Here is a 20,641-nt window from a genome sequence, read left to right on the forward strand (position 1 = left end):
AATAATATAGGGCTAACTACCCTTCCCTGTGGGACTCCTGCTTCAAGTGAAAAGGACCCTGAGTGGGCCCCATTCACATCTACTTTACACGTTCTGTTTTCCAAGAAGTTGGATAGTCAGCGAATAACTCCCTGGGGTAAAGCAATTTTCGTTAACCGATGACATAATCCGTTATGTCACACTGTGTCAAATGCTTTTTCAATGTCGAGAAAACAAGCTACAGTGCATTCGTTTTTGTTGAAGCTGTCTGTAATTGATTCTGTTAGTCTAATTAGGTGGTCTGTAGTTTGTCTGTATTTTCTAAAATCGTTTTGAATTTCAGGTAATTTTGAATTTACTTCTAAGTATATAGATAGTCAATTACTAATTATTCTTTCTAAAATTTTGCCGATACAACTGGTTAGGCTAATTGGGCGGTAGTTGTTTGGTTTATTCGCTGGCTTTCCTTCTTTCTGGAACATTAATATTACTGCTTCTTCCAAAAAAACAGGGATATATCCAGCTGATACTGATACATTAAATAAAGCTGTTAGGTGCTCATATAATCTCTGAGTGCCATGTTTTCGGAGGATAGCTTGGATGCCATCTTCTCCAGGAGCTTGGTTTTGTGTGTTTTTGATAGCTGTTTCTACTTCCATTACTGTTATATCTTTTATTAGTTGATGAGTGCTCCAGTCTATTGTTTTTTCTGGTTTTATTAATGTGTTTACTGGTAATATTGGTGTGTATACGCTTTTGTTGTGATCAATAAAGTTAATGACTTTATTATAGAAGTATCTGTTCATGTCTGGTTCATGATGTGTTTTGAATGTGTTTTCTCGGTGTTTTTTAAATATCTCAGCTTTTTCTATATTAGTGTACGCAGTTTTTCCATCTAGTTCGAGTGGTGGGTATGCACGAGTGGGTACAATTTTCCAATTTTGAATTTTGCGGTTTTTTCACTACCCGTGCCCTGTTGATGGATCTTCACTAGATTTAGCACGAAGGTTTGTTGGGCCAATTCGAGGATACATGGAAACTTGTGATTTCACATTTTGTGTTTTGCAGTTTTTATGAGTGTTTTTTGTTTGTTTTCCTTTACAATTACATACAAGTTTTTGTTTGTTTGTTTGGGAATTTCGCACAAAGCTACTCGAGGGCTATCCGTGCTAGCCGTCCCTAATTTAGCAGTGTAAGATTAGAAGGAAGGCAGCTAGTCATCACCACCCACCGCCAACTTTTGGGCTACTCTTTTACCAACGAATAGTGGGATTGACAGTCACATTATACACCCCCACGGCTGGGAGGGCGAGCATGTTTAGCGCGACGGGGGCGCGAACCCGCGACCCTCGGATTACGAGTCTTACGCGTTAGGCCATGCCGAGACAATTACATACAAGAGAAGCAACTTTACATTACGAGTTGAGCGCCTTGACTACCTGGCTATGGTAGGAAACTGTATTCACTCCAATCGCAGTGCCACAGCAGTATGTCTGTGGACTTATACCACTAGACATCAAGTTTTAATACCACTGGTGGGCTGTGCACAGATAGTCAATTGTAACGCTTTTTGTTCAACTGCAAACAAACTTAAGCTCGTGAAATCCTACATTCGCAGAGCCTTGGTCAGATCTACACGTAAGCAATAATTTTGTATTGATAAGTGTATTTTTCACTCATATTTCATATCCGTGTAAATACACTTAATAATAATTTGTTAAAACGACAATAGTGTTACTTTTATTCTCATTCTTGAATGAGAGGTTTGTGTTTTATTGCATCAATATTAATAGTGATGTTTTAGTATTATGTTTTGCGTCTATTTTTGAGATTTTTCATTTTGAGGAGGGGAAATTGCAGCATCAAGTAGATGAGCACTGAGTAGAGCGCAAATCCTAGTCATACGGCGCTGGTCATATTACGATATTGAACATAACGATGGACACGACTCCTTTTTGGCAAGACAGTGAAGAATAATATTCTTTCCATGTCCACTAAGTTTCATCATAATCCAACAATTTTTGACTAAGGTATATAGCGAAAACAGCATAGTAAATTTGTCTCAGTTATAACAGATAGGGATTTCTTTTTAATTTTCTTGAACTTGTGACCTTAACCATCGAAAAACGTATCACTTTTATGTTTGGCTAGAGTCCAAATTTGTATGAAATTTTGTCCAAATTCGTTCAGTCGTTTATGAGAAATCTTGCTGGCAAACAAAACGTATGGGGTGAAAACGACTCGTTTGGGTTGAGAAAATATTTTACGTAAAGGAGCGTGAAATATTTTCTCAACTCAAACGAGCCGTTTTTACATATATATTTCTCTACAAGTGGGTTTTCTCGACACCACTGGGTGAAAACATAACCTCTGGTGTTGAGGTAAAAATGTGAACGGCATCATTATGTTCTGTATAATCAATAATTTGCTGGTCTGAAACGTTGTGTGTTAGGGGGAAATGTAGGCTTAAAAAGGAATCGCTGAAAAACAAAAATCTTATCTGAGTGTTTTTGAAGATGAAAGCTAAAGCTACACCTTTTTTTCATTAGGAAAAAATCAACATTTGTTACAGAGAAGAAGAAAATAAACTTTTAAAGGTTGCAACAAACCTATACAACAAAGATTAGAGGTGGAGAATTTGCCCCTGATGAAGAAAGGTATAGATTTTGAAAGCACTCAGATCATAGCGAATTTTAATTTTGGTTTAGATACTTGGTATTTTATGTTTTTCAATTAATGCTTGTATTTATCTTTGTGAGAACAGTTTGTTTAGCTTTGTTTAAAATTCAAAACATCCTAAGTGTTTAAATAGGGGTAAACATTAGGAAGGAAATAAGAATATGTGGTTATAAAATATCAGAGTGTTTATGATATAAGTAGTTAATGTTGATGTTTGTGATGTTATTTGATTGGCCTTTGATAAAAAAAAGCTTTCATAGTAGTTTTAGTTTCAATCAAAACTGCAATGATCTATTTGCCCCATCAAATTATTTTTCAGTGCCTTGTTATGTGGGCAAATTGCTTTATGAGCATACAACTAAAGTCAGTACCACTGTAATAAAAGGAATGAAACATTGTATTAAGAGATGTCAATGAAGTATATTTTACAGAGGCAGTAACTTGCTGAAGTCATGCAGTAGTTACCACTTTTACATATTGTAAATTAGAATGTTTTGTTAAATGTGAAAAACAAATTCCTAACTCTAATAAAAAAATTAAGAAGAGTATTTTGTTTTTTGACTTGTAGATTTTGTTCAAAGAGTCTAGGTCTATAACAAGATTTTTATGAAGAGGAGATATGAATGCATTTTTTTATGAATAACAAGATTATATTTCTATCTACATCTCAGGAAAGTTGTGAATAGCTGAAAGGCTTTTTTCACAGTGTTTCTGGAGTAGACAATCTACAGCATTGGAAATAAGTTATGTTGAGTAGTAATTTCCAGTATAATGTATGGTTGTAATTTGATATCTGAAAATCATTTTACATAACTGTTGTTATATTAATACTTATATATATAAAGGTATTATTGCTTGATTTTTTTTTTAAAGGAGTGGAATTTATATGGTGTTTTAAGTTTCAGGAATGGGTTACGTTTGAAATTGTAGACTTGGTCACAACTTTCAAGAGGCTCTGAAAGATACAGTACACTACATGTAAAAGCTTGCTTAATTGAGCTTCAGCTATGACAAAAACAGCAGCCAAAATTAAGGACAAGACAGGAAATGGACAGAGTTAGGATAAAGGTTGCTCGGGAGGAAGGTGTGAACAACAGTGCCTGATCACTTTATATAAAGGATGAACAGCAGTCTGTTGAGACAAAAGGTATAATAATGACAGTCAATAGGTTGGATTTATGTTGGTTACAATTACATGTTTCTAACATCAAAAGTTTTTCACTGGCATTGATATTGACAACAAAAACAGGCAGAAGAAGTGAATAAGAAATTGTGTGATGAGATCTGAATTGTTACAAAAGTAGTGATGAAATAATTATGAGAGACTTTAATTTTGGACATTGACTGGGATTGTATAGAATGTTTTTAGTAAGGGTAGGGTTAATAAACTCCACTGGGAGTGTGAGAATGGTATTCTCATGTTTTCTATAAACCATGATGTGACCACTCATATGAATAGTTCTTGAGCTGGTTACAATTATTAACCACTTTTTTATGCTATTTAATTACATTGTTTTCATTTCTTAACTACTACATGTTAATTAGGAGAATGTGCTGGACTTACTTGCATGTAATTAATGTTACCTTCCAATCACAGCAAGCTACCTACTTAAAGCAAAGCTAAAAACTGTTTAAACATTATTCACCCAAATATATTTTTTACTTTCAAATAGTGATAAAAGAATTGTACATTCTAATTTTCTTGAAAGTATAAGCACAAATTTTGGGAATGCCAAGTTTCAAATTCCTAACACGTTGCTACAATTTCCAGATATGAATAACAAATATGGCAATTCCTGTATTGCTGAAATTTTTATAAATGGAAAATTATTTATCATGTATTATAAAAGCTAGATATTAAAGGAAAATTATATGCCCTGCTAGGTGTTGTTTAAGCTTAACTGGATCTAGATAATTGTCCTTGTTTTATGTGGGATAATATGAAATGTAATTCTTAAAATCTGTACAAATCCATTGTTGACTTAAGAGGATTTTGAATTTTTAGTAAAGTAACTAGTAAGAGAGAGAGATTTCTTGATCTATTGTTAGTAGTAAAGATATTATAATTTTAGGGTGTTATTTATAGACTTTATTATAAATGAAACACAATTGTTTCTGTTTTAATTAGTAGTTAGGTCTCATCTGAATTGACTGTGTACAGTTTTTTTTTTCTCCATCGAAGAAAGTACATTGACTTATTGGAAAGGGTTAAGAATAGTCATCAGAATAATCAGGAGATTGAAGAGTTATCTTAAGGAATACGTTAAGGTATTTTAACTGGTTTTCTTTGGAGAAAAGAAGAGCAAGGGGTGATATTATTGGAGTTTACAATATTGTCCAAGAGATTGATAAAATACATATCTTTGAATTCTTTATGCCATATTCTGAAGACAATAGGATGAGAAGGCATAAGTTTCAATACTTGGAATGACAGGTTGTCTCTAGCTGAAACAGTTTCTATTTTTCTAACAGTGGATGAGTTGCTGTTGACTATAATAAAGGTTGGGACTTTACCAGAGTTATAAAAGGAGAAACTGTAATTTTCTAAAGAGTGAAGGGTTGGCTTCTGTTTTTAATTTTTTTTTCTCAAGAGACAGTCTTGAATGGGCAAGTTGTTCCTTATTGTCCATATGTTAAAAGAGGACTTCATGGTGTTGTCAACAGTCACATTCAAATTATTATTTTTACCTTTATGTTCACTATCAATAATCCTTTCTTACTGTGAAGTAATTATTTCTTATATTTTATACTCTCAGTATGTCACTTTATGCTTCTCCATACCAAAACTAATTTTTTCAAAGCCTGACGTCGTCTTTAGCACCAACTGCAAGCTCGGCCTTAACTTTAGATGATGCTAGCCAACGATTGTTAGTTATTCTTTTCCCCAGTAGAAAAGTATGGACTTCTATTTATTTTTTGTAACAGAGTTTCTAACAATGCTAGCAGCAAAACCATTTAGTAAAGGCCAAAGGGTGTGTATCTAATTGGTAGGGATGTAACTATTGTTTAAAAAAGTATTGGTTTAACTTTTTCCAAATATGCTGATTAGTTATTCAGTCTTTAATGATAGGTGCTAAACATATATACATGTGAACCTGACGATGACCAAAGAAGGTCAAAACGTTGTTCATTCCTTTATATAAAAATTTTCTCAACCCAAACCAACTGTTTTTACATATATGTTTCTCTACAAGTGGGTTTTCTTGTCATCACTGATTATACATGTACTTCACTTCTATATGACTTTTATTGTGTTTTATGGTGTCTTTACCAAGAATGAAAACAGACAGGCCTGATACAAACTCACTTTTCAATACATTATAACTTTATCACACCAAAAGTTATAGGGTCATTCCATGTCAAATCATCCAGATTTTGGAAAATATTCTGGGTGACCCCCTCAGAATACCTTGAAAAAATTCACATGTGCTCATCTACCCATATAATGAAAAACTGCCAAAGATTAGATCAATATCTCTAATAGTTTCTGATTTACAACCATGTAAAATTTAGTTAATTTTTTTCTATCTTTGGCAAATTAATTTTCATGCAACTTTGCTACACTGACTAAAATTAATCTCATAGAATTAAAAAATTGTCTCAAACCAAGTTTATCTCTCTTACGATTTTCATTGTGAGGCTGTAAAATCACCTGAAAACCCAAAATTGTAAAAAACATTGGTTTATTTAATAAGTCATAGCTCTAAGACCTAATGTGATACAAAGCTGAATTTTGTTTTCAAATTTCCAATAACATATCAGTTGATAAATCAGTGATTATTGTAAGTAAATGTCTATTAGATCTCCTGTAAAAAAAATGTAGTTATGGTAAAAATCTGAAAAAGCTGAATAACTGGTGACATGGTCAAACTGTGGCCTGAAGTAGGGCTATTTTTAGCTAAATCATAAAAAGTTGCATGCAGCTACATTTTTTTATAGAGATCTAATAGACTTTTAATAACAACAATTGCTGATTTATCAACTGATATGTTACAGGAAGTTAGAAAAAAAATTCAGCTTTGTATCATATTAAGTCTTAGAGCTATAGCTTATTACACAAACCATTGTTTGTTATGATTTTGGGTTTTCAGGTGATTTTACAGCCTCACAATGAAAATCCTAAGAGGGATGTACTTCATTTGAAACCATTTTTGAATTCTGTGAGATTAATTCAGTCAGTGTAGCAAATTTCAGCCTTCTACCACCACTACTCTTGCAGCTTTAAGCAGTCAAATTTGCTCAAAAATGAATTTGCCAAACATAAAAAAAAATAACTAAATTTTACATAGCTGTAAATTAGAAACTATTAGAGATATTGATCTAATCTTTGGTAGTTTTTCATTGCATGGGTAGATGAGCATGTGAATTTTTTTAAGCATTCTGAGGGGGTCACCTTCAGCCCCCTGGATGATTTGACATGGAATGGCCCTATATTGATTCATTCCTTTTCAGTTTTATAAAAACTTTATATTCTTTTACTTACTAAAGGTGAAAATTCACTGCCAAGTCCTCAGAACAAGAGACAACAGCAACTTTTTACATAAGATCCTTATTTTCTATATTTTAGAAAATCTTTCCAAAAATACAAAAACAAATCCTATTGGAACAAAGTCATTTCAAAACCTTGTTAAGGTTAAGTAACATCAACAACAACAAAAACTGTGTGACAACTTTATATATGAACTTTTATTAAGAAAAGTTAACATGTTGATATGACCTGATGTAATTTTTGTGTGTGTAATCAACTTATTGTAAGTTTAGCAGTGGAAAACAAGTTCTGCAGACATAGTAGATACTGGAATATACAGTTAAGTCTGCCAGTTTTTTAAGCTTTGAAAAGTGTTGTGTATTGACTTTCTACTGCAGCAATGGACTGTATGCTAATAAAATAATTCTTCAGTCCATTTTGTACTTGATTCTAATCAGTTTGTTTAGCACAACTTTCATCTGAAGACATTACAATTGTTTTTTTCTTCACCATTTCACAAGTATTTTCTGCTGCTAGTTATTAATCAGTTCAACTGGTTCATCCACAGCACTTGGAGCTGTTTCAGTTTTCTTTGAAGGTATCCAGTTCAGTCTTTTGATTTGTGTAATTACTGTTACTTTAAAAACAATTGTTATATTAAAATATTATTGAATATTTATGGTGCTGTCAAATGCATAGAAGCAGAGAATTATGTCAGAGCTCTGATATTATAAACAGAATTATTTTACATAGTCAATGCTTTTTCATAGACACTGCTTTTTGCTGTTACTTTGGGTTTTGTGTAGCGCAATATGAATTGTATATTGTGTGGTATTGAACGTTTTGTCATACTTGTAGATCTGTATTTGTTTTCTGATCATACTTGATTTTGTTCTGTTTTGCTGCTTATTCAGTGCAATGTAAACTAAATATTTTTAATTAGTCACAAGTAATGTAATAAGTTGGCAAGCAGTGATTTTAAAAGCACAGTGATTTATATTTGGGGGAACATATATTTTTGGCAGAACATTGATCTGTTTTTTCAAACCTTTAAACTTTATAAGATATTTAATTTTTTTTAGTTTTGATTATCTTTTTTATTTAAATACAACTTTTTTACTTTTTTATAGCAGTTTTTTGTGTTCTATGTTCATAGTGAAGTAGGCATAGCAAATAAATAATTTTTAACTTATATTAGGGTTGGATTTATGAATTAGTCTAATTTACAGCATATGTTGTAAAATTATTATTTAGGTTACAGTGGAATTGCATTTTGAAAGTTAAAAAGTAGAAATATTATTCAATATTATTAAATACTTCACTTGAAAACTTGGAGAAAGCACACAAAATTTTAGTTTTCACAAAGTTACAATTCTTTTAACTAACTGTATCCATCTGAAACTTGCTTTGTTCTTTAGAGAAGAAAAGCTAGTTTTGAAAACTAAGAATAATGTAAAATGATTTTGTACTGAAATGACAACCAAATCTTAATGTTTATTTAAAGCTTAAATCAGTATTAACTTATGTTCATTTCAGTGATTAGTGACAACTCTCATAATATTGAATTCCACATATATGTTAATGGCACAACCTCTGGGGAGTAGATGAAATTAAATGACATTTTTATACCCCTCACACAGTAATTGTATCAGGGGTACCAATAAAATAGTATTTGAATGTTTTTTCCTGATTATATAATATTTTGAAATAAATAATTTTATATATTTCAGATTAGCATATTGGAAGCAAGTATTACAGGTTTTCTCTAAAAAGCATGACATCCAATGTTTTGGGATTAGAAAATTTACAGACAAAGAAAGAAGTTGATAATGTAATCAAACAAACTGAAGACAAAGTTCTAGTCCTCCGGTTTGGTAAAGAAAATGATAGGTCATGTTTAGCTCTGGATCACATTGTAAGTTCAATTACACATTTATGTACAATGACATGCAAATTTCTTTCTTTAAACAGCTTTGTATTTAATTATTAAAGCATGTAACAATTAATGTGCACACAGTTGTAAACTTGGAACTTTTACCACATGCAAATGTTTCAGGATTGTCCATATATACAAGTACTCTGTGAAACTGTATGTGTATAAACTGGTCAGTTAGTTGGAAGTTATTTGTTTTTGTATTTAGTTTTGTTTATTTGCAAGTTATATACATGTAATTTTTTGAACTATAAAACAATATTATTATAATTTATTCATATGTATGTATTGTTCAAATTGATCCATAATAATAATCTAAATCAAGGTTTGAAATTGGCACAAAGAGAATTGTAAAATGTTTAAGAAGTGAAACAAATTAAACAGCTTTGTTGTTTACTTAAAAATGTTTAAATTTATTTATAAGAAACTACATTAAATTTCCAAATATATTGGTACAGCTAGAGAAGGTTTCATTCCTCATGAGCTTGTACATGAATGAAGATAAAAAGTTTCTTCAAACATCCAGATGGAGTTTAGAAATTATTGATAAATAATAAGGTTGGTGACCTTCCACAAGAAAAGGTTGCTGGAAAAAGTGTGTTTAAGACCTCCTAACTTTAACCATATCTACTTGTACTCTGAGTAATTAAGACATAACTGTATAAACTAAATTTCTAAATATGTGGACATTTATAGTAAGGGTCTGGTATGGCCAGGTGATTAGGGAGCTTGACTTGCAATCTGATGGTTGCTGGTTTGGATCTCCATCCCACCAGAGAAGTCTGCCCTTTCATCTGTGGGAGCTTTATAAAGTGATGACTGATCCCACTATTTTTTGATAAAAAATTAGCCCAAGAGGTGGAAGTAGGTGGTGATGACTAACTACCTTCCCTCTAGCCTTTCACTGCTAAATTAAATTGGAATGGCTAGTGCAGATAGTTTTCATGTAGTCTTGCACAAAACTCAAAAAGAAATGCATTTACAATAAGCAAACTGTTTAACTTTTTGTTTGTGAGGATTATCATAATCTTAATATCAAAGGAAAAACTTTGTATGTATTCATTGTTATTAATAAAATATTTATTGTTGCTAATATCATAATCTTAAATTTTGACAGCTCAGTAAAACTGCCGTCTTGTTGTCTAAAATGGCAGATATCTATTTAGTGGACGTAGACAAAGTGCCTGTGTACACGCAATACTTTGATATTACCATTGTCCCTGCAACAGTGTTCTTTTTTAATGGTCAGCACATAAAAGTGGATTATGGGTAAGAGATAAATATATGTTCTGAGCAGTTATATGTTAGTTACTTGTAACTTACTTAACACTTAATTAATGAAATTCAAAGGAGAATATTTATATAGATGTACTTTGTTTTTTAACTTAAAGGTCTGTACATAAAGTAGCTTGAAGAAAGATTGTACAAGTTAAAAGAATAATATTGCACTTAAAAATCCAATACCTTACTATACTTTTGTAGATCTGACAATGTAATTTAGAGTGCATAGTATCATATTGTTCTTATTTGAAGAACCTTTTCTCAGACTGTATTTTAGAGTTATAATTGTTTACACTCACTAAATAATAAAATTATAATTTTAATTGAAGATAAATCTTCTAAATGTCTTTCAGCTATTTGTTGACATCCGATTCAAAATTGCTGTTCAGATTTTTTGCCTCAATGTGTTTGGATGTACAGTATGACAATTTTAGGATTATCCACTTAATACTGATGAGTATAATGTTCAATTGTCCTGCTTGATAGAAAGTCAGAAAAGTGAACCTCAAAAACTGCTTTGATAAATCTTAAAAATCACCTTTCTTCATATACAAATGTATACAGAATGCAATGTATATAAAATGCAATACTATCACTTCTTTCAACAGCTACCAGATTTTTCAATGATTTCCTGTGTTATCTTATAACTTTAAAATGTCAAAATATTCGTGATTATCTGATTTAGTGTAGGCCCACTATTTGTAATAATAGTGTCTGGTAAACCTCATAAATATTGTTTTCAGCTTTGTAGATTGATTGTTTATTCTTATAGTACTACGATGAGGAAGAAATGTACCCCCCTCCCCTCATCAAACATAAGATTCATTACATCAATCTGCTCTGTGCCTAGCTGATTCTTAATGTCATTATACTTGTGAGAAAAGAAACCAATCTTTTTTCCCAACGAATTCTTATAATTTGTTAATTTATTCCTAGGTAACTAAGTGTGGATTTCTTTCATGAAATTGCATTCCATTTCTTCAGAACTATCTACACATTCTGAAAATGTCTGAATTTTGTGTATCATACTTGTAGTAACAATATATTGCTGTACTGATCACACCTCAATAGAATCTGTTTCCACATGTTCATCCACATCAACAGTTATGTTGAAATAGATTGATCAAATTTTGATTGTTTTGTTTGGCAACATTCATTTTATGATGCAGTAAAGTAGAAGTCATTACCACTTCATAAGTTTCAAAGTGTGGATGTGAATCTCAATTTACATGGTTTATGATATCCAATATTTCTCCATTTATAATTTGGGGCCACATAAAACTATGATTTAGGAAGTCACAATGAAGAAGAAACCACAACATTTGTAAAATAGTAAAACTTATGAAATTTTTAAAATTTGTATTAATGTTTTTCAGAACACAAGACCACACAAAGTTTATTGGAGCTTTTAAAGACAAGCAAGACTTCATTGATTTAGTCGAGGTTATCTATCGTGGGGCAATGCGTGGAAAACTCATGGTTAGATCTCCAATTGATCCTTCACGGGTGCCAAAGTATGACCTTCTCTATATGGATATCTAAAGTTCTCCAAACTCAAAAATATTTTGTATTGATGGTAGAAAAGATGGATGATGTATAGTATGTACATTTAACTTGTACATTTTTCATGTATTAAAATAATTTTCTTCCACTTTTATTTATTTATATATGTTATCTTAGTGAACCAACATTTTTGGGAATAAGTAATACATTAATGCATTCACCTTTTTATTTTGTAATGTGTTAGTGACCAAAGATACAAGAAAGTGCAAAAGAAATTTTGTTGTCTATTTAGCAATAAATGTTGCATTATTAATTATGTAAGCTACCATACATAGTACAGTTGTCATAGGAAAATATATTAATTTTTAAATGAAAAATTTACATGTTTATATAAATATTTCTTGTGCAAGAAGTATGTTTTTATGGTGTAAAACAGGTTTCAAGACAGTAATACAAAGTTTGCTTCATTGTCCAACTAGTTGTCAATTTAAAATTTCTTTAGAAGTAAACATTTGTGGAACTTTTGGTGTTTTATAATTTTATTTCACTTCTGATGTTTTTTGATAATTTCTAAAAGTGTAGAGGATTGGATACCTTAAGAATTAAAAAAAAAAAAGACAAGTGGACATAATATACAGAAATTTTGTTTATATCAGACAAGAAGCAACACCAAGAAACATTACTAATTGAAGCCACAAACAATTACACATTTTGAAATATATTTGTATTGCCTTAGATGTACAGAAACAGGGTGTCCTTGAAGTCTGGCACCATATGAAAAATACAGTTTATTCATAGTTTATTTATGATTTAAATTGTGTGTCATTAACAGCCATACACATTATCAATTCTTGGTATACTGTAGCATCAGCATAATTTCATTCCTAAAGTTGAAATTAGAAATGTTTGTTAGTTTTTTTCCCTATGGGTCCAGACTTCTCAGACACACTGTAGAATTCTGTACATCTGAAAGTAAATAGAAACCCATTTGAAATACTTTCACCTGTCAGCTTAAGCAAAAGACGTTAATAAAACACATTCCATTAAGCCTTAAAATTGAAACACTAGTTTATCAATAATGTTTGTCAAAACACTTAATGTCATCAGAGTATGAAATAAAAGCAGTAACTCCAGAATCATCTGAAAATATACAAGTCATTGGATAGTCTCATATTCTACTGTTAAATTTACATAATTATTAATTAGTGATGAGATTGAAATAATTCATGCTATGTTAAAATGTAAGATGAATAAGTTCACTTACGTATGGTTAAAAACCTGCTTCAGTGTTGTCATCATCAGTGTCATTCTTGGTGATCATATACAGTTCAAACATGAATCACAGGCTTACCACCTACAAAGTTTATAATTTAGTCATTGACATTGACACTAACTGTGGTCACTTTTCACATGTTTTGTGATGACTGGAAAAGTGCCTGCAAACTTAATGAAATTGTGGTGTAGTAAAGCATTTATTGGTGTTACTATATACTGTAATATTGGTAAAAGCCATCAAGCTGTGTCCTCATTATTTTTAAGAGAGGTATAGACAGAGTAAGTTGGATTGGATTTGAAAGTTTTGTGGACTAAATGTGTGTAAATAATATATTCTGTGTGCTTATATGGTGAGACCAAGATGTCGTTAAGCCAGATTCACTCTATAAAACATATGCATGAATTCTTTACTGTGGCTTTTAGCTTTGACTAAAATTATTAATCTTATTTTACAGTCATCAATTTTTTATTTCAATGTATTACGAATTTTGCAGGTATGTATAATGTGCTTTGAGATTTAGTCTTTCAAATGTCAATTGATATACTCGAATAAGATACAAATTAACAAAAACGTATTAATTGATAACGCATAGAAAAAACTTGGGAAGAATGTTAACGTTTTTAATTTTAACTATGGGTACTTAATATAGGTACTTAATATAGCCACTCTATTTAAAAACAACATTTATATCTAATTAGAACGTTTTTGAAAGTAATGCCGTGGGTTTGATTTATTACGTTATGCCAAGTGAACTTTTTATATTATTTTATTAATAAAGTTTCAAAAACATTTTCTTTTTTTACCAACTGGAAGATGATGACAATATTTGAGCTTTTGGACTTTAAATCATTGTTGTCTTGGCATGGATTAGTTTTCTTTTCCACTTATATCGTCCATGGACATCTGAAAAACAGGATTTTTCTCGAAATAAAACACAAGTCGCACATACATTCTTAATATAGTTAGGCTCAGTGTATATTATCTGTGCTAGGAAACAACCCAATTTAGAACAAGTACTTTGATGATATAATGTATATACTGAAACTTAACAGTTAGAGATTGTATTGCATAAATCTACGAATTAATGGGAGCCACGTTTACATACATAATACAGGGAATTAAACCGTGATGGGTGAAATATTGGAACGAACGAATGGGCTCAGCAGTAGATACGTGACGTATAACATCCAGACTGTGATACTCACAGAGTGTGGCGTAGCTTTGAGATTTACAATCAACAAATAAAAGACGGCCGTTGGAAAAGTCATGTCATCCTTTGGTGCTACTTATGTGGTTGGAATGTTGTTTGTTAAAGAACGACCTGGAACTCGTCTTAATTTGTACAGGGCTAATACAATAAATATATTGGAAATCTTTGTATTTCTTGAGATGAGTTCAGAGTTAAATGAAAATTCATAAGTTGGTTTACAACTATAATCGTAGTATACCAAAGCCGCGTCGTATATTAACACCACTGGAAAGGTTCTCCCCTGTTTAATTTAGACAATCGGAAGATGATGACGCTGCTTTTAATATTTACTATGTTAGTGTTTCGAAACATAAGAACAATCTTAGATTTTTATTACCAGCTTGTTCGATTGATTCAACATTCAAACACAAAACTATGAGTTTTATAAAGCTTAATGTTCTATTACTCGGTGTTTCTCTGATGACGGTCGACCGACCAGTACAGATCCTTGAATCAATTTCTGCCGATATGCAGTTTGTGTTGGTTGTAGAAGGTAGTCACACCTATTTACGTTTGTTGTTGTTTTTTCTATGTATATTTCATAACTAAAAGTCCCATAGCGATTAATTTATATTGTTCATTTTAAAGAAATGGCGGAAATTTCCGTCTTCTTACACACGATGTAATAAACATTACAATAAGCATTATTTGTTTGTTCGTAGGTAAATTAAACATAAAACTATACAAAAGCGTTTAAGTTCGTAGACATGTCGCTGGGGGACTACGTAAAGTAAAAGGCTTATTTTGTGTTCTTGTTTTTCGATTTTTCCTGTGTAAATATTGTATTGTTTTACTTGTGTCAATACCAGACATTTTACTTGGAATAATGGTCTCCGAATTTTTTTATTTTGGAATTTTACCAGTCAGTGATTGCTAAGAGTATGGAAATCATTGCTACAAGTCATACGATCATACACCCAATATAGTTTTAAGGTACTCTTTTCATGTGTTTGTAAGTGAATCCGTGCTTCTGTAGAAAAGAAGGAATTCTCAGGATTTACTGGTCGATTTATATATACTCTTCAAAAAAAGAAACGCAAAAAGCAAAATTTGAGACATTGTTTACAAGTTTATTCAGGGTAGTTCTGTATGACATGTGTGAAACTTTGCACATTCACTGCTGAACATCCAAAGTCTGCAAAGGCGAAGACCACGCTCACTAGTTGACGTTTAACGTCACTCAACGTCAATAACGAGTATGACCCCGTGAGCATCAATAACTGCTTGGCATCTCCTGCCCATGGAAGCGATGAGATGACGAATCACATTCTGTGGAATGGCTGGCCACTCAGCCTGCAAAGCTGCTGCAAGATGAGGTAGAGTCTGCGGTTGAGGTTGTCGCCGTCGCAGACGTCGGTCCAACTCGTCCCAAAGATGTTCGATGGGGTTTAAATCTGGTGATCTGGAGGGCCAGGGAAGAACGTTGATGTTGTGGTGTCTCAAGAAGACAGTGGTGAGTCGGGCTGTGTGAGGACGGACGTTGTCATGTTGAAAAACGTCGTTGACGATGATGGGTTGCACATGGGGCCTAAGAATCTCGTCGACGGTTGCGTACGGTCTGATCGGAAATCCTACGCAGCCCTGGTATGATTGAGGCAGTGGTGGTCCTATTCCGAAGGTGACGTAACCGGATGTAGTGATCTTGTGCGGGCGTGGCCACAAGAGGTCTGCCAGATCGTGGACGGTAACAAGTTGATCCATGTTGTTGGTGACGATTTCATAGCCTTGTGATGGTGCTTGGGTGGACATTCACAGATCTGGCAACATCTGATCGAGATTCACCTGCTTCCAAGCGACCAATGGCGTTGTTGCGTTGTGCTTTAGCCAGTCTTGGCGTAACTGTATTGCGTGTCGGTGGCTTAACACTGAGCTATGGAAACCGAGAACCCGTCACATTTATAGGGATTTTACACATGTTGCACTTGCAGAACATGCAGATCTCTCAAACAAATTTATTGGACACGAATGCGTTTTGGCGAAAAATCCGATGTTTTCCTCCGTTTTCAAAGTGCATAACTTTTATTGTCATTTTGGTCTGACAATCAGTGCCTTAACACGTGTAACATCACATACTCTGAGCTTGTAACGTTATTACATATATTTCTCTTTAAAATAACAAAAATATCCCTTTTGCGTTTTTTTTTTGAAGAGTATATTTTTTTGTAATATTAATGTTATCTTGAAAACCTGGGAAAGGCTAAAGTTGTTTATATGTGAAATATATATAGTTGTCATGAATCATTTTGATTTGCTCCTAATGGCCCGCCATGGGTAGGTAGTTAAGGTACTCGAGGGTCACGGGTTCGAATCCCCGTCACACCAAACATGCTCGACCTTTTAGCCGTGGGGGCGTTATAATGTGATGGTCAAACACAGCATTCGTTGGTAAAAGAGTAGCCTAAGAGTTGACGGTGGGTGGTGATGACTAACTGCATTCCCTCTAGTCTTACCCTGCAAAATTAGGGACGGCTAGCACACACAGCCTTCTTGTAGTTTTGTGCGAAATTCAAAACCCAGTAATTCAGCGGTAAGACTACGGACTGCGTGCTTATAGCACTAAAAATCGAGTTTTGATGACTTACAATGTAATAGTAAAATATTTTTCAACTTACACTGTATATGTATAAACACAGAGTAATATATAATAATTTTAGAAAGAATAATACAAACTTTTTTGAGGGGCTAGAATATCACTTTATGAACAAATATAGAACGATACATTGGCAACTAAATACTGGCATAACTGATGTTAATAGTACTTATAATGCATTCATTGTCACCAACTAATTATCCATTATAATGGTCTTTTCATTTATCTTACCTCTTTATTTAGGATGCTGTTGTTTTTCCACACTCGAATCCAAAAAATTTTCTTTCACCAAGCGATAACTTTTTGTCCTAAGAGAAATTGAATACATTTTCTGGATATTTAATGTCTTCTGGCGAAGTATGTTCACAGTGCTATTAACATGTCTAGGAAATCGTCTTGGTAGTATTGGCTGGTAGTGGAAATCGTGAAATGGGTGATCAGGAGGAGCATTACCTTTCCAGCTCATTTGGGTTGGTGGTTTTGTGATTGGAGGATGAATTATTGGTGGCCCAGTGATTGGGGGACGGGTAATTGGTGGTCTGGTGATTGGAGGGCGAGTTATTGGGGGACGGGTGATTGGAGGGCGAGTTATTGGTGGCCTAGTGATTGGGGGACGGGTGATTGGAGGGCGAGTTATTGGTGGCCTGGTGATTGGGGGATGGGTTATTGGTGGTCTGGTAATGGGAGGACGAGTAACTGATGGTTTTGTAATTGAAGGATAAGTTATTGGTGGTCTGGTGATTGGGGGGCGGGTAATTGGTGGTGTTGTAATTGGAGGATGAATTATTGGTGGCCTGGTGATTGGGGGATGGGTTATTGGTGGTGTTGTAATTGGCGGTCTTGTTGTAGGTGAAGTTGGTGGGGTTACGATGATGGGTACAGGATTTGTTGGTTCTCCAGGACAACGGTCTTCACAGTGTTGCTTACAAACATCAATATTACAAGTTATGTAAACGTTCATACCTTCAGGGAATTTGAAAGCATTTAAAGACGTGAAAGCTATAATGCTTGCTCCAGTATCCCCAGTTTGGAGTGTACGTTTCCAGTAATTAATTAATTTTGGTTGAGCAGGACAACCTTCTAGATCTGTGAGTTGAATATTTTGAGTATCACTACTATTGTAGTTTTGTCTGTCAAATGCATAACAGTCTCTTACACGGACGTCAACATCATCAGTGCTACTTCCTATATAAATTATAATAGACATTCGTTGACCAATTTTTACGATTCCATCTATTGGTTGCGTTTCCGGAAAAGTGCCTATTTGTAGTTCCATCCAACACTCAATTTTGTCACCTTGAAAGGGAACCTTGGGAAAAAAAAAGAGATATACTAGTTCAAGTAAATAAACGTAATCGTTTACGAAAAATTTAACAACTCATATAAAAGTTATGATATTCGCAAATTATCATTCGACTGCTCACAATAGCAGGTCGTATAAACCACTTATTTTTAAAAAAGTTTGAATATTTTTCACGATAAATTTTTACAATAAAACTTTTTAATATTCAAAAATTCATCAGTCATATTTTATAACTTATCTTTGAGTTATTTTATCAAGATTATCTTGGTTCAATGGATGTTAATTTTAATATAATAAAATCATTGTGTGGATTACACTATTACAAGTAAAATGAGTCTGAAATCAGTAAATTCTTTGTAAATTAATTCCACTATTATATATTTTTTCGTTCTTATAAATCTAATATCTTAGCAGTTCACATGGTTGATTAGAAATTGCTGATAAATTACCGTTACAATGTTCAACATATCCACAACAAAGGGCTGAAACTCAATATGCTTCCTGAATATATCAACCCACTGACAAGAAAGTTTTCTTGCTAAGTCCCAGGCTTCCTGGAAGATTGGATCCATTTGAAAAATTATAATATTCTCAAAATTAAGAACACCTCTTGGATCATTAGGGTCTGGGAATGTCACTGTCCCACAGTCTTCCTTGGGAATGAAAAACGTGTATTCAGATAGTCCAGAGTCGACTTCTATGTATCTTAGAAACAATGAAACAACAGACCATAAGTATGGATAAATTAAAGTGTTACAAAAAAATGATTGGTTTGTTTAGAATTTCGCGCAAAGCTACTCGAAGGCTGTCTACGCTAGTCGTCTCTAATTTATCAGTGTAAGACTAGAGGGAAGGTAACTGGTCATCACCACCCACTGCCAACTCTTGGGCTACTGTTTTTACCAACGAATAATGGGATTGATCATCACAATATAACGCCCCCACGGCTGGGAGGGCGAGCATGTTTGGTGCGATGGGGAATCGAACCCGCGACATTCAGATTACGAGTCGAACGCCTTAACCCACCTGGCCATGCCGGGCCTCAAAGAAAAAAGATGCCTTTGGAAAAGTATTTAAAAGTGGTTGATTAAAAAATTCAAAACACACTTTTGTCCTATAAGTGATAGAATAAGTTTAACATAAATATACAGTTCTTCTTAATGTTAGGATAAAATATCATAATGGAGAAAATCACTGGCCAATAATATATTAACTTGTTAAAGAAAAACAAATTCGTGTTTTTAAGTGTTCGATGATGTCATTAGTCTTAAGGTAAATAATGTGTTTACTCATCAGATCAACGTGAACTTCGATAATGGTTTGTAACAGGGATCGCACAGGAATTTTCTTAAAATCTTAATAGAACATTTAGATAAAAATCACATTAAGAAGCAGGCTTATTCTTGAAAACACATTCATAACCTTCATTTTCAATAGTTAAGTCCACTCAGACATTGATATTTCACAAAACTTAAATCACTCCTTTTAATTTTGTTGTGTTGTGAAATTTTCTATGTCCTTGAATTTCTATCATTAAAAATTCAGTGTTTTATTAACGTGTACCTCAGTTGGAAACTGAAACTTGTGCATTTCCTATCGCATATATTGGAAACTGTTATGTTGAAGATTTCCATGTTACATATCGTTGCTAGAGTCATTGATGTTCATCGTTACTTGAGCTTACTGTCTCTGTGTGCATTTCCCGATTATATTTCAACAAGCTTTAGCAGTGAACGATTACCATAGAAGATTTGCCTACTCAGAAGACGGTGATGGTTCATTCTACTGTTTCTTATATTTAGCTGAAATCGCGTATGTGTATTCAGTATTTGTTACCACTATATATAACAGTATTTCATATAACTGTTGCTGTTTTTAAATATTTGATGTTAAGGTAGCGGTTGTAAATGTTGTAGATAATAGATGACTTATGCTAAGGGTACGTTTTGCTGTTGTCTATTTTGCATACATTATTTGTGTTGCTTTATTCTAGCATACACTTGTGCATAGCAGATTATTGAAGAACATACACTGCTGGCCAAAATCTTAAGGCCAATGAACATACAGAAAAAATATGCATTTTGCCTTCTTAGACTCAACCATTTATTTGAGTAGAGCTTCGAAAGAAGAAAAGGAAAAAAAAAAAAAAAAAAACTTTTTAGCATTTAATAGGAAAAAGTACTGGTTTATTATAACTTAAACTATTCAGAATATTTAGACGTATCTTTTTAAATATAACAGTATTGTCTGTCCAGGTAACTACTTCGCAGGATGTATATAGATATTCATCAAATGTGGTATGGAGGTTCATGCACAATCCGTAGATTTGTTTTCTTCTTCTCGAAACTGTTCGAGCATTGTAGTTTTCACAATTAATATC

At 33.0% G+C, this 20,641-nt stretch overlaps 2 protein-coding genes across 12 annotated transcripts in view; one reads left to right on the forward strand and one right to left on the reverse strand.

The window, feature by feature from the left end:
* The first annotated feature begins 1,839 nt into the window (after positions 1-1,839).
* LOC143247343 (thioredoxin-like protein 4B) lies at positions 1,840-11,997 on the forward strand. Of its 11 annotated transcripts, none has more exons than XM_076495232.1 (6): positions 1,855-2,009; positions 2,529-2,636; positions 3,558-3,805; positions 8,857-9,041; positions 10,177-10,328; positions 11,717-11,997. In XM_076495232.1, the coding sequence occupies exons 4-6, from the start codon at positions 8,901-8,903 to the stop codon at positions 11,880-11,882; spliced, it is 459 nt and encodes a 152-aa protein (XP_076351347.1). In that variant the 5' UTR covers positions 1,855-2,009; positions 2,529-2,636; positions 3,558-3,805; positions 8,857-8,900; the 3' UTR covers positions 11,883-11,997. The 11 variants fall into 11 exon arrangements, with proteins under 11 accessions (XP_076351350.1, XP_076351347.1, XP_076351349.1 ...); XM_076495234.1 differs by having other exon boundaries at positions 3,564-3,805; XM_076495233.1 differs by lacking the exon at positions 1,855-2,009 and adding an exon at positions 2,184-2,360.
* Positions 11,998-12,474: 477 nt separating this feature from the next.
* LOC143247342 (uncharacterized) overlaps positions 12,475-20,641 on the reverse strand; it is a 35,891-nt gene continuing 27,724 nt past the window's right edge. Inside the window, exons 4-6 of the mRNA XM_076495224.1 lie at positions 18,711-18,966; positions 17,190-18,267; positions 12,475-14,022 (exon numbers count right to left, since the gene is read on the reverse strand). Of these exons, the coding sequence (XP_076351339.1) occupies positions 17,194-18,267; positions 18,711-18,966 (1,330 nt within the window). The 3' untranslated portion in view covers positions 12,475-14,022; positions 17,190-17,193. The remainder of the gene's footprint in view (positions 14,023-17,189; positions 18,268-18,710; positions 18,967-20,641) is intronic.

The sequence above is a fragment of the Tachypleus tridentatus genome, chromosome 3 (genome assembly GCF_004210375.1).
Source record: "Tachypleus tridentatus isolate NWPU-2018 chromosome 3, ASM421037v1, whole genome shotgun sequence".
In the NCBI taxonomy this organism is placed as follows: domain Eukaryota; kingdom Metazoa; phylum Arthropoda; class Merostomata; order Xiphosura; family Limulidae; genus Tachypleus; species Tachypleus tridentatus.

Coding starts and splice junctions, on each gene's coding strand:
- LOC143247343 (XM_076495235.1), top strand. CDS start 8,901: ATGACATCCAATGTTTTGGGATTAGAAAATTTACAGACAAAGAAAGAA. Junction 9,042..10,176: donor GTTTAGCTCTGGATCACATT/GTAAGTTCAATT, acceptor AAATTTTGACAG/CTCAGTAAAACTGCCGTCTT. Junction 10,329..11,716: donor CACATAAAAGTGGATTATGG/GTAAGAGATAAA, acceptor AATGTTTTTCAG/AACACAAGACCACACAAAGT.